Genomic DNA, 15,130 nt, shown 5'->3' with positions numbered 1-15,130 from the left:
TTACGTGCTCAATTCAAATTTGCAACATTTACATCATTCAATTGTTACATTCAAATTCATATGCTTAATTCAAATTTATAGCATTTTACACAATTCACCTGTTATATTCAATTTCATCTACTCAGTTCAAATAAACCTGGAATGAAGTTAAACATACAAACATGTTTAAAAAATATATAGAACGACTTTAAAAAATATCAAATATTATAACATCAACAATATAAAAAGTATAAAAAAACCAGTTAAATTTGGATCCAATGATTTACAATATAGTAATCAAATTTTCAATGACTCAGTATTATATATATACAATCAAAGATGAAAGTCAATGTTGTTGATGCGTCAGGCATGCTTGTATGTCCTCGATAGCTCTCATCATGCCCTCAACCTTTTCTTTCCCTTGAAAGAATGTTCTTTAGATAGTTCAATTCCACTCATCCCTTATGTCATCCCCCATTTGCATACCCCTCTTAAATCTTATGATGCAAGTCATTTTGATCAAAATCTAAGCTTATAGATGAACTTAACACTCTACCCAACAATTTGTTTGGGCATGAGATTTTCTAAATAACCCTAATCGCTACTTTTTTTTTATATTTACATGGGAAACAAAGACCTAGCTGTGCTGCTGTATTTATGGTCGCTATCCTGGCAATGTAAAACTTCATGGGCTTACCCCTTCCTATGGATGTGACATTGATGTGTAATTATTCCACTATCCACGGACCCTAGCAGGAAATTGCATAACATGAGGGATATTCCAATTTTGGGGTTAGGGGCAAAACATTGGTGCTTAAGTGCAAATTTTCTTAAATTTTATGTAGTAGATCCGAGTGTGAGTCCATATTCAAATACTTGACCAATTTCTCATCTATCCACGAATTAATGTTTCTTTCTACTCGGCCTTTTCTATTTTTGCATCCGTGCTAGGGGTGTCAATGGGTCGGGTTTGACCCATACCTTACCTGTATCAAACTCTATAGTCAAGGTTTGGTGATAAATGATAAAGCTCGATTAGAATCCAGGTTGAAACCGAAGGGTCTGATTAATATATGAAACCATGTATGGTTTGTAAAATTTAATACCAGACCTGAGCTTCAATTAAGATCCACAAATTTTCGATGTAAAATGATAAACAAATATTATTTTACAGGGTATGGTCCAGGTTTATTCATGTAATTCTTATAAGATCCAGGGTATGATCTTATGGTGGATCCAATTAAAACTAGGTCTGGACTCGGTACCATTATCTCAAATCAGGTTTTGATCTGGTTTCAACTGAATCCGAACCAAACCCAACCCAACCCGTTGACACCCTAATCCGCACACATCGCACGTGAATTCCACACTCACGTGCAATGCACGTGAGTTACACTAGTTCAAAACCGCGTCCCATAATCCCATTGCTTTTCTATACAAAGTTCTCCGTTATCCTACAATCCTCAACGCGTGAAATTCAGAAAATCTACTGCTATCACGTTATATCTCCGTTATTTATCACCAATAAACCCACCCCCACCGCCACAAGACACTCCCTGCAACCGGGAACACCGACTCCATGGATGGCGGGTACGATTCGAAGCTCGAGCTGTTCCTCAAATGGCTACAGGTTTACATCTCTCTCTATCAATCCGAGACTTTCAATTTCTCTCATTTTCGTCGTCAAGGCTCTCTCGTTATAATCATGGGTTTCAGCTGAGTTTTTAATATCCTGAGTTTTGTTCACTTGATGGGTGTAGTTTCTCTCGATTCCGGATGTTGTAATGATACTGGTTTAGATGTTTCCTCCAAGATTGTTAAACCTCGAACCGTTCGTGTTGGCGAGATGGGTCACGTTTTTTTTTCCCACCAACTTGCAGGAAATGGGTTTTATGAGAAATTGGCGAAGACCCATCATTTTTTCTTTTTGACACCAAGTTGGGGTTTTCATGAACCCTGCGCGCGAGCTGAAGTTGAATAGTTAAAATTTATGCTGCATTGCTGTTTAAGTTGTCGTAATTGCCGTTTAAGTTGTCGTGATTGCCGTTTTGTTACTGTAACCATGATGGGAACTGTGGTAGTTTTGCTTGTTCCTTTGTGCCACTGGCTATGTTGGTTTATGTTGCTGTCTACTTGTTTAAGGTTCTCAATGGGTTGAGCAGGTAGCTTCTTTTGATTGAGTCAAACTTGTTGATTCATCTCCCAATTCGCCATTTTGCCATATTGATACATAAAGTCTATTTGATTTGGCTGTAATCTCAATCCAACTATGCGTCGAAGCATGGGCATCTTTTAGTTTCGTGGCTTTTGAAGATGGGTATTGATATTTATATAAGTCTCATCAAAGGTGGACATCCATGTTGAATTCAGGTCAATGGAGTTGAGCTACGAGGTTGCAGAATCAAATATTGTGGTCTCCAGCAAGGATACGGGATATTTGCATCCGATGATAATTGCGAAGGTGATTTGATTTGATTCAGATTGAAAGACGTGTGGACAACCAATAGATAAATAATGAACCCCTTTGTGATTGAATAAACATGGGATATTATCATTTATTTATGCCAATCTTATTTGCCTGAATTACGTAATGAGTAAAGCTTTTCTTATGCAGGAGTGTTGTTAGTGGTTCCTCTGGATTTGGCTATAACTCCAATGAGAGTACTGCAAGACCCCATCTATGCTGCAAAATGCAGGCCAATGTTCGAAGAGGGAAACGTTGATGATCGTTTTCTGATGATGCTCTTTTTGACCGTGGAGCATGCTACAAAGAACTCATCCTGGAAACCGTAAGCAATTTGATGTTTATGATTAGTTTTCCAATGTATGGGATTTTATTGTATTGATCCTCTAGGCTGAAGTGTTCTACTTTTTATTCTTGAGGTTCATCAAAAGAACAATTGTGCAGATTCATAAAGTTGTTTTTATACTAAAAATGGTTGCTTAATCTACCATTTATTATCTTCTTTTTATTGTTGCTATTTTTAAGAAGTTTAGGTATCTTGATATGCTTCCATCCACCTTTGGATCTCCCCTTTGGTTTACTGAGAGTGAGCTTTTAGAGTTGAAAGGTACAGCATTACACAAGGCAACCATATTACAGGTACTTTCTCTTATTATTTAGGTAGTTATACATTAATTTTTTGAAAGGTACAATATTAACAAGCTATGTAACGCGGGTACTCCCAAAAGGGTGCCATACCCATGTCTACATTTGGAAGGGTACTAGTACTTCATTGATATGGGTCAGACCAGTTTCATATCTGACCCAATTCAAACCCAACCTGCTACCTGCTATGTCATGTGGAATCATTTACATCCATTTTCAAGGTACATAAAGGGTTGTTTTCATCCATTCTTATATGGTGTTTGATGCTCACACACACGTGCGTGTATACATACATACTTTTCTTAAACACTATATATATATATATATATATATATATATATATATATTACTGTGTCGTACCTTACATGTCCATGTTCCTACCCTATGTCACTTGGGTGTGGGTACGAGTACAGAGGGTGCGACACGGCAATTCCTGTGGGTACGGGGACACGACTATATATATATATATTAAATATCACATAAATACAAAATAAATTCAAAATAAATTCAAAATAAACTGAATATAATCTAAATATATATGCTATATTTAAAATATATATTACATACTGAAAATATAAAGTTATAAACTGAAAATATAATTAAAATTATAAATTGAACACAAACTTGTATGTACGGAGGGTAAAATGGCATGTTCAAGTGTCGACGCATGACGACATGGGGACGCACATGTCGACATAGGTACAGAGGGAAAAATGGAATGTCCGTGTGACATAGCTCCTACCTATGTGTCACAGATTACAAGGCAAGCACATTGCAGATACCAATCATACCATCCATAGTCAACTATATCATTCAAGGTATTTTCTTGGAGAGATTTTCAAAAGTTGGTTTCTTGGGAAAATCTCGAGAATTTAAAAATATTGAAAAGATATGAATACTAACAAAAAAGATAAGAAAGTAATAGTCTTGCATGTTTTTTCCTTAAAAAATATAAAGAAAAAAGTTTTAAAATATAAAAGAAATAAAAATTTGAAAATGTATGCTTAAAATAGAAAAAATGAGTTTTTCCCAAAAACATCATGAGTATTGGTGATATTTTGAAAATATTGCTATATATTGCAGATAACATTGGCTGATATGAGGCGATATTGGTGACACTGGTATTATCATATTGCATAAGTAGTTACGACATTATTTTTTATCTGTTTATTAACTCTGTTTGTGGGGTTGTCTGTTTGCCAATTTGGGTACATGTTTATCATATAGAAGCCACAGATATGCTAGTTCATTTTTCTTGCATTCTTTTTTCTTAATTTTTGATCTTGTGACTTATCTAAGGAATCATCTTCAATCTAGGGATGGGGCTACTCTCAGATGGCATATGCAAATTGCAATAAATGGTCTGTCCTTCAAAAAATTAGGAAAAATTTGAAACACCCTCCAAAACTTTTGGCATAGTTCAGGCGTACACCAAACATTTGGGTGTTTTATATTTTCCACCAAAGTTTTGGCTGAGTCAAGCAAATGATGCTTAGATTAATTACAGCTAATAGTGCCTAATACTTGTCCACTAAAATGACCAATCTATCCATACAATTTTTGGAATAACCTTTCTCAAATGAAATTGTCTATGAGGAAACTTGCCCTCTTTTAATCCACGTTTCTCATCTTCCTAATCCAATTCATTGGCAGTTCTCTCTCTCTCTCTCTCTCTCTCTCTCTCTCTCTCTCTCTCCTTTCACAAGGGTTATGCAACTCTAAGGTCCCTTCTGGGTGTCTTGCTTAATACAGTTTGGCCAATGGCATAGATATTCCCTGTCATACTCTTAACATGTTAACCTGCATTCTGCTTAATGGTTGAAAAGGGAATGTGTCACCCTTCAAAGGACTTGCAAGTGTCAAAATCATGTCACTCCATGGTTTGAGGCTTCTATGAGAATGGATTCAGAAACTTCACACAATCTATCCAGGCTTACAATCTTGTGCATACATGTGAATTAGAAATTGGTTGAGGTTGGATTGCAAATCAAAGTTGTCTGGTTCCAAGAATGCCGTTAGACGTGTTGTCAAACCATTGTTTTTTAAACTACATCACCACCCAATCTAGTATATCCATCAAAGGTGTTGTTTCAAGAGGCCTCATTTTTCTTTAAGCATTTGCTTAAATAGTTCACTTGCATCAGCCTTCATGGTTTTGTGAATTAGTGTTCCAAGATACATTATATTGAGCATTCATGCCACTAAACAAGTGCTTCACATCTTCACTATGAGAGGGAGGGACAGAGGGCATCTCTGTCCAAGTTTATTGGTGGGCGCCCATTTCATCATCATGAAAAATGACTTTTATGAGTTGGATCTGGATACAAACCAGACCTATTTTTAAGAATATAAATGTGATATTCGGTCAAGCTTAACTCAATCCCATATCCACTTCGTTTTTATTCCTATGTAAAGGATAACTTGAGGAGGATAAATATCCATAAGAATTTCTCATTATAAGTCATTCATGCATGTAAAACAATGGTGCATGCATTTGTTACAAGGTACTGAACTATGTGTTGGTGTATTTAAGGTTAAACTAACTTTGAAGAGGATAACCGTGACTGGACTATTACAAAGGGTAAAATGGTAATTTTGTCAAACATGAGGAAAAACTCCTACATGCTGTTCAATTGCTACAAGGGGTAAAACAGTAGCTTTAGATCATGAGTTAGTGCTAATCTAAGGAGAAACTAACAGCAGTTTATGAATGAGGGTATTTGATTAACAGTGACAACTGACAACCCTTTGGAGGGACATTGAAAACCCCCAAAAGTTTGGCGTGTACATGAATTCGTTGGTGGACATTTGAAAAATTTCCAAAAAAATTACTTGTGGAAATACTCTATATTAAATCAGTATGTCCACTCCTGATTAAGGTACATTAAATATTTGTCTACGTCATGCTGGTGAAGGTTTTATAAACCTGCCATAGATTTTTGATAGATGTATTATGGATATTACCTACATTTGCAGGTTTTAGTAATATGTACCTGAGTATATGTATTGGTTTCTTATGCTGCAGAAAAAAAAGTTGCAAGAGTTATTCTACGACAAAGTGAAACCTTTAGCTGAGGAACTTCTTCTCCTATATGAGGACAGAGAAAGGCAAGGTCTTTTTCTCCCATACCTGTACTTTTGTGCTAGTGCTTGTATAGGTAAACCTGCAAACTTAACTTTCTAAACATACAGGATATAGCAACTTAAATTGATGCAAACATGACTATTCCGGATGCTTTTTCACATGCATTGACAATCTAACCATAGTTTGCCAGGTAGTTGTGGTTTTCAGAGTTTTCGTTGCAGTCATCTGAGTTTGACCGCCTTTCTCTTTGTAAATGTTGTTATTCTTCAATATGGCTGGTATATATATTAATGTATTTCCAATGCGGCAAGTAATACTTGTATCACTTCTATTTGGAGGTAAGGAGTTGTGATTCATTCTAAATGGTACCCCAATATTAGAGACGAGATTGCACGTGAATCATGATTTGGATGGGAGAGTTATAAATCCTGTGCTTCACTGCAATATTTCCTTATTTTTATTTTTTTCCCTAATAAACGATTTTCTTGATCACATGTTTCAAGCTTTTCAGATTTTGGTAGTTTCTTCCAGCACAACATGGTATCCCCCTTTTTACGGCAATGCAAAAACTGACGAGTTGCAGTTTTTTTCCTGAATGGTAAAAAAGAAGTTGCAGTAATGAGTATTACTAAGATAATAGTAATGAGTATTAGGCCCGCTTTATTATATGGTACGGAATGCTGGGCGGCCAAGAGACATTATATTCAAAAAATGAGTGTAGCTGAGATGCGTATGCTTCGATGGATGTGTGAAAATACAATAAAAGATAAGATTCGAAACAAGGAGATACGTAAGAAGGTAGGCGTTGCATCCATTGAAAATAAGATGAGAGAAAATCGTTTACGGTGGTTTGAACATATTCGGCGAAGGCCTAATGATGCACCGGTTAGAAGGATGGACAAATGGAAAAATATATTAGTCAAAAGAGGTCGAGGTAGGCCTAAGAAGACTTGGATGAAGATGATAGGAAAGGATTGTTCTAGTGCTGTCTTGATATACAAAATTAACAGAAAAGTGCAAACTTAGGAACTTCATTTCCTAGTGAGTGGGTTGAATCTCTTATATTTGTCATATGTGCCTTATGGTTAAGCTCATACTAACTCATCAGTTTGGGATTTGATTCAGGAGTTAGAAATTCACTTTAATATGTTCACATCCTTTTATATCTATGGCCATATGTAACTAGCTTGTACCAAGATTGATGTGACCACCTTATATGGAAAGGGATCAGATTGGAAGTGTTTGATTGCCTATTTGGTGTTTTGAAGGAGTTTTAAGGTGTTGGTGGTGGCTTACTTGGGGCAGTAACTGCATTTTTGGTGTTGTATTGCAGTTTGATGGTTGTGAATGTGATGTTAGTGCAGCATATCACTACTCTTACTATCTTATATATGTATCATGCTATTCTTGGTTGTGGCTGAGCATTTTGAAGGGTGTAGGGTAGTTCTTGCATGTTGTTGATACCGGTATTCTCTTGATGGTTGCAACTCTTGAAGTTTTTGATATACCAGATTGTACATTGAGTACAATGGTGCTGGGATAGCATTGCATGCATCATATTTGGTTTTTTGGTTGTCGTTGTTACTATTTTGTGCAAGATTTTTGAAATTTGTAGTCAGGGGTTTGTGAGTTATGGAGAAGAAAAGAGTATGCAGCTTATTTCCATTAAATTGGATGTAAACAACTATGCCTATTGGGTGGAATTCAGGAAGACGACCGTTAACTTAATTATGTATCATTTTGTAATATTAAGCAAGATGTGTTTCCTTTTTTTTTTTTAATTTTAGGAAATGGGTTGAATTGTCATTTAGTTAGTCACTTAATGTATAATCTATTAATAGATTTTAGTGTGTTTTTAATGTAATTATAACGCGTTGATATTTTCAATCTTGTGTAAATATTGAGTGCTAGGTTCAAACGGCGAAAGAATATGACATTAAACATGTGTCTATGACTTGTAAGTTTGGTTGAATTCTTTTTGTAGATGACATGGAAATTCATGATTGTAAATCTAAAATATGGATTTTTGTTCAATTATATCATAAGTTTAGGAGACATGTTAGTAAATAAAACAAATTATGTGAAATTGTAGATACAATGTTGTGCGCTACATGATCACTTGAATTGTTTGCTTGAAAATAGGACTTCATGCTCGAAAGAACATTATAATAAGATAATTGAAAGAAATCTCAAGGTACGACACTAATGATCATTGCAAGGAATAGGGTGCATCATGTATTAAACAATTATAGTGAAAGTTGCTTTGCTATCGTTGAATCTTTGGAATCTTATAGCGAGTAAATTGATGATCATTTGAGGACCAATTATTGACATAGAAACTTACATGACATCTTTAAAAGATATGTTATATGATTGTCGTGTAATGGTTGCTAATGAATGTGCTACGAAAGAGTGTACTGAGAAAAAGTGTTTGTTGACATACTCATTATATGTATCGTTTGTATTGTGTTTGGTTCACTTTTGTAGAATTATCTCATTTATTAATGAAACACTTGTATTGCTTTAATGGCGTTCAAAGAATATAAGTTTACTTTGTATAATGAGTCTATTTGAACATGTATCGAGTGTATGAATATGAGTCTGGTTAGATTAGATGATGTCTCTCCCAACCATCATAAAGTTTATTTTAATTGTTTAACCTATTAAAAATGTATTAGTTATTGTTTCTATACTAGTCTTCATGTGGTAGACTACTTTTAGATTTTATTTGAGCTTTAGTATCATTTTGGGCTTTAAATTTTCTTTCAGCATATTGTTATGGTTAACAATTGTGTTGAATTTTGGATCACAAATAGTTTTTTTGGTTTTATAAAAATAAAGAAAGTTGTCATTTTTATCAAGCCAAATTTATATACTATTTGAACTCTATAGCTCATGTTTTAGATGTTTGTAGATCTTATTGTGAAAAGTATTGGCAGTTGTATAATGACTTGGTTATGCATGAAGGAAAGCTTGGAGAGCTAAAAGATTGTGTAAGATTGCATGAACAGTTGATTGTTGCTAAGGTTGATGATTCTTTTGAGAAAAATCATCAAATTAACAATGAATTAATTGTTACTTAGAGAAGTATATACAATGTGATTATAAATATTCTTGTACTAACGAGATTTATACGTGGTTGTATTGCATGTATGGATGAATTAGAAATAGAAATTAAGGGTACAATATATAGTTATCATGTCTTACACGGATAAACACTACTTATGTATTAGGATATGTTCACTTTTATAATGTAATATGTAGTTTGCTTATGAATTAATACAGTGTTTTATGTGAGCAACAACAACAATAGATTATTGTTTATAAAAATGGGTTGTGCCATATCTTTGATGATGTCATTGGCATTGTTGGATTGCGTGCGTGGACCACTTGCTATCTTCAACCATCCTAGCTTTAAGCACAACATTAAATAACTTTTGAAAAAAGGAGAACCATTCATAACCATAGCTTATTTAAATAACCTGCTGAACAAAGCTGAAACACCATCACTTCTAATACAATCTTGGAAAATGCTTTTTTAAGGTAATATTATCCACAACCTCTTAGACAACAATGTTCAATCCAATTATATGATAACTCACCTGCATGACTAGTTTTATTATTTACTTAAATATTTTATATCTTAATAAAAATTAGCAAAACAATGTATTTTAGGCATTTAAACAGTACTTATTAGAGTTTATTGACTTTTATAATGTCATATGTAACTTGCCAGTTAATTAATAAAGTATTGTTTTTTGTTGTGATTTTTTTCTGGTAAATGATCTATTTGTTGGTATTGTTTTCTTTCTATGACTTTAGTTTAAAGTGCTAGTGAAAATAAAAGTAGCTTTTATGAGCATGTTATCATTATTAAATTTACAATAGTGGTGCTCTTATATTTGATGGTGTCTCACACAAATGTCAAAGGATTTCTTTAGACTATACAACCTACAAAGAATGTCTTTAATGATGTTTTTTGTGCCATTGCTGGTTTGGCTGATTTAACTAAAAAAAATTTATGAAAATGTATATTTATTACTTAGTGTTCTTATGGTAACATATTATGTGTATTTAGTTGGTTGTGGATTGCTAGGATGCATTTCATTTTTTAGTTGACACTTTGGCATGACTTTCAACTTTGATGTTGAGTGCATGTGTTTTGCTGACCTTGAAGTTTCTGTTTTTTACTGCAATCTATGATTTAGATGGCCAAAATGGAAGAAATAAAATTAAATTATGGAGGTTGATGTCGAGGATTCATGGATCCTTAAATATTCTTCTAATATATTGTTATGATTAAGAGTTTTGCACCGAGTTCTAGGCTACAAATAACTACTCAGGTTTCATAGAGGCAATGAAAGCTGTGTTCTTATTATGCTCAATTTATATACTACCTGAGTGCTATAGCATGTATTTTAGATGTTTGTATATCTTATTTTCAGGAGCATTGGCAATGACGAGTCATTTTTTCATGAAGAAAAACTTCGATTGCTTAGAAATTTTATAAGTATGAACAATTATAAAAGAGGTGGATGATTTTTTTGATGAGAAGCATCCCAAAAGTTACTTTTATTTTCACTCACTCTTCACAATAAAGTCACATAATTAAAACAATACCAATAAACAAACAATTTAAAAAAAGATTAAAACTCAATAAAAGACACTTTATTAACTAATTGACAAGTTACATATTATATTATAAAAGTCTCTATAATATATGTAATGTGTTTTTAAGTGTTTAAGGTGCACCATGGTTTTGTGAGTTTCTATTAAGATATAAAATATTTAAGCAAATAATAAAACTAATTATTATAGGTCAGTTGCCTGGATTGGCAAGCACTGTTATCTACGAGGTTGTGGATAATAATATCACTCTCAAAAAGTATTTCACAAGCTTGTATTGAAAGTTATAGTGTTTCATCTTTGCTCAATGGGTCATTTAAGTAAGGTATAATTATCAATTATTCGTATTTTTCTAAAGTTGTTTGATGTTGTATTTAAGGTTGAGATTGTTGAAGATAACAAGTTGGTGCAAACAATCCTTAACACCAATGTCAATGGTATCACCAAAGATCCGACACAACCTATCTTTATAAACAATGATCCATTGTTGTCGTTGCTCACATAAAACACTTTATTAATTAACAAACAAATTAAATAATTACATGAATGTTTGAGATGTGATAATTGTCATTTGTACTCTTAATTGCTATTTGTAATTCATCTATACATGCAATACAACCAGATATCCATCTCATTTATGTAAGAATGTTTCTAAACATGTCATACATACTTCTCATGAGCAACAATTAATTCATCGTTAATAGGACAATTTTTTTCAAAATAATCACTTCAATGACAGTCAACTATTCATGCAATCTTATAGAATTTTTTAGCTTTCGAAGCTCTCTCTCATTTATAATCAAGTAATCATACCATTGTTGAAATATGAATTGTAGAGTTTTGTAGTATACAATTTTAGCATGATAAAAATGGTAGCTTTCATTATCTTTGTAAAACTAGCAAAATTATTTGTAGCATAAAATTCAACACACAACTGTTGACCATGACTAGGTTAGTAAACAAGCTGAACAAGCCGAGCATGGGCTGTTCGGCTCAGCTTGTTAAGGGTACACCCCTGCTTGAGTTAACTCGTCAACTCATCAAGAGTTGAGTTGAGCTTAGCTTGTCAACTCATCAAGAGTTGAGTTGAGCTTTACGTGTCGATCTGACATGAGCAAGCTTGCCTTGTTTGTGCTCGGTTCATTTGCCTAAACAAGTTGCCTCGTAGCTCGGTTCACTTAGCTCAAATGCTGAGCCAAGTTGAGCCAAACAACAAGCTGCTTGTCTCGTTTCTCAGCCCTAACCAAAACAATATGCCAAAAGAATATCAAAAGATCCATTAGCAATTAGCTTCTACTATCATAATTTAATTTTCTCTCTTCCATTTAGTCTAGTGGGATCATAGGTTACAATTATGGTAACTATGAGACTTTATTGTCTGCAAAAATATGCATTCAACATCAAAGTTCAAAGTGACACTAAAAGTTCAAAGAGAACATGAAAGAAGTCTACCACATGAATACTACTTAAGAAACAACTAATGCATTTTTTATAACACTACTACATGTCACCAAATACTATGCATGTTCAAACCAAACCCATCACAAAAGCTAAACTCATATTCTTTGAACACCACTAATGTACCACAAATGTTCCATTAGTAATAGTAACACTTTTACAAAAGTGAACCAAAGACAATATAGACAATACATATAATGCCAACAAACACTCTTTCATAGCTCGTCATTAGTTACTATTACACTATAATTCTGTTATGTATCCTTTAAAGATGTTATGTAAGTCTATGTCAACAACTGTTCTTAAACGATCATTGAGCTACTTGTTATAAAACTCCAAAAATTTGTTGATAGGAGAGCAACCTTTACGATGATTGTTTAATACATGGAATACCTAATTCCTTGCAATGATCGTATTATTTAAGTGCCATACCATGAAATTTTTTAATTATCTTATTATAAAACTCATTGAGTATCGAGTCTTATTTGCAAGCAAACCATTGAAGTGATCATGTAGCTTACAACATCGCATCCTTATTTATATAATTTGTTTTATTTATTGAGATGTCTCTCACAAGCTCATGATATAATCAAATAGTCATATTTTAGATTTAGAACATGAATTGTTATATGTCATGTTCGGAAAAAACTTGACCAAACTTATAAGTCACAGAGACATGTTTAATGCCATATTTGTTCTATAATGACCCCAACTCATCCCCGTTGAAAAGTGATTTTTTTTAAAACAATTACGAACACCAAAACCCAAGAACTCAGGGCCTCACAAACTTAATAACTTCAAAACCACAAGGGATCTCAACATTGAACCATCCAAATAAAATAACTGACTTTATTAATAAAAAATCAAAATTTGAGAACATAATCAAACTAAAGTGTAAAATCATAGAGCCATACTATCAAAGAATAACAAAATTAAGTCACGCAGTCTCTTAGGCTCCTTGTGGTAGTCGTCCTAATCACTGAGCCTCAGGTCCTGCGAAAAACATATGAAATACTGGGTAAGCATCAAATATTATTTGTACAAATTCCTCTAAAAATCCAAATAGGCAAGAAAAAGCATAAATCAAATTCATGCAGGTTTTCAGAAGAACATAATTACAACAATATCATAATTTAATTTTCATTCAAGCATTTAAAGGCAATTATCATGCAATAACAATATCTCACATGAAATAGAACAAGTAAGAATGCATGAACTAATGTAGAACAGTAAATATGCATTATTCTAATGCATATGCATAAATAAATTATTAAGTTATTATCAGAGTTCTCTTTTGCATGCATGTTCCTATTAAATGCACATAAGTTTAGTTTCATTTTTTATTAAAACTCGCAGATACTTAAAACGGGTACAACAAATTCTTGAAGTTCAAGATATGTTCTCAATTGTAGCTTAACACACAATTTGTATTTTATTACTGGGTTCCACACTCGTTCCTCGATCGATATCAAGAATTAACACCATCCATCGGAACATTAGAAATCAACATATAATGTCGGAATACAAGAAAATTAACGTCCACTGATGTCACTTTCTTGGTATACCAATAACAACAACTGTGTCACAACACCATCCTCAGGCAAATTGGTTGAAAACTCTTTAAAATCGTGGGTGGGAGGTGAATCACCATATCGGGTTTAGGAGAACAATCGCACACAGAGTTTTAGTATCCTCATGGTTTTCTCAAAACCACAATCTAGGATTCTCATACTGCAGAAGGGACATCTAGGAAGAAAAATATTAATTACACTGTTTATCTCTTTTATCTTTTTAATAAAAGTCAAATTCTTTACAAAAGAATCATTTTGCAAATCAACATGCAAAACACAACACCGGACCTTGGCCCGTTACAATTTTAACAATGCAATTAATTTAGAAAGCCAATAATTTCAAAAGTGAATTTTGCAATGTATAACACTAATCTTGGAGCTACACAAGCTCTTGACCCATGTGGCCTAGAATGGTTCACATTTGACCACCGATGCATCTTAAGCAAAATTCCCAATGAACATGCACACACACAACTATTGAAACATGTCCACAATGCACATTCTTTCATACACAATCAAGAATGAACATATAAAACAAATTGCATATGCATACAAACAAATACTTGCAACGTGCATTTTCTTTCATAATTCATCTCATGCATAGTATCCGAACATGCATCTGATCATGTCACGACAACATCAAAATAACTTCAGAATTTACGTGTTCTTGCTATGCGCATCTCAAAGTTCCTGTGTAAGGATTTCTAGACAGTCACACGCAGGCAAGTGAAACATCACATCAAACTGTTTTTTTTTTGAAACTCAGTTTTGGAGAACCGATACTCCAAAACAATCGGCTGGTACAAGAAGTACAACTCGGACAGATTTGGACCAGATCTATCCAAGAAAAAAAGAGTGACAGATCTATCCAGATCTATCTGCCTGTGTGAACGCAGCAAATCTGATTTAGATTTATCCACTAACGACGGCCTACATGTCTGTCCATATTTATCCGTGTGAACACGGTAAGTCTGGACCAGATTGCATGCATACAGTGCACAAAGAAACAAAAAAATATTCAGCTCATAAACAGTTTGGCAAATCCTAACTAAAACAATTTTTTTTTACAACTTGTGTCGATATTGAACCAGCTTTGACAGCCTAACAGAGTCCAATAAAAGTTCGGTATAACACAGTCATGACAACAGTTCATAACTCGATATTAAAACTGTTTAGACATGCCTACCTACATCATTACAAACTTTGACGTCAAACACTCATAATAACCTCAAAAGAGCTCTAATATGAACCATGGCGATGCTAAAAAATAAATCTGCCATTACATCTTATCAGAAAATTCGG

General features: G+C 33.7%; 1 protein-coding gene across 1 annotated transcript in view; it reads left to right on the top strand.

Moving 5' to 3' along the window:
- The first annotated feature begins 1,531 nt into the window (after positions 1-1,531).
- Positions 1,532-15,130, top strand: part of LOC149842654 (SET domain-containing protein) — a 133,953-nt gene continuing 120,354 nt past the window's right edge. Inside the window, exons 1-5 of the mRNA XM_089999346.1 lie at positions 1,532-1,609; positions 2,350-2,440; positions 2,594-2,768; positions 2,977-3,082; positions 6,114-6,196. Coding sequence (XP_089855472.1) covers positions 1,559-1,609; positions 2,350-2,440; positions 2,594-2,768; positions 2,977-3,082; positions 6,114-6,196 — 506 coding nt within the window. The 5' untranslated portion in view covers positions 1,532-1,558. The remainder of the gene's footprint in view (positions 1,610-2,349; positions 2,441-2,593; positions 2,769-2,976; positions 3,083-6,113; positions 6,197-15,130) is intronic.

Source organism: Nuphar pumila, chromosome 3, assembly GCF_984573655.1.
Source record: "Nuphar pumila chromosome 3, dmNupPumi1.hap1.1, whole genome shotgun sequence".
NCBI lineage: Eukaryota > Viridiplantae > Streptophyta > Magnoliopsida > Nymphaeales > Nymphaeaceae > Nuphar > Nuphar pumila.
The sequence above is the reverse complement of the archived record's forward strand: the minus strand, read 5'-3'. Positions and strand labels throughout refer to the sequence as shown.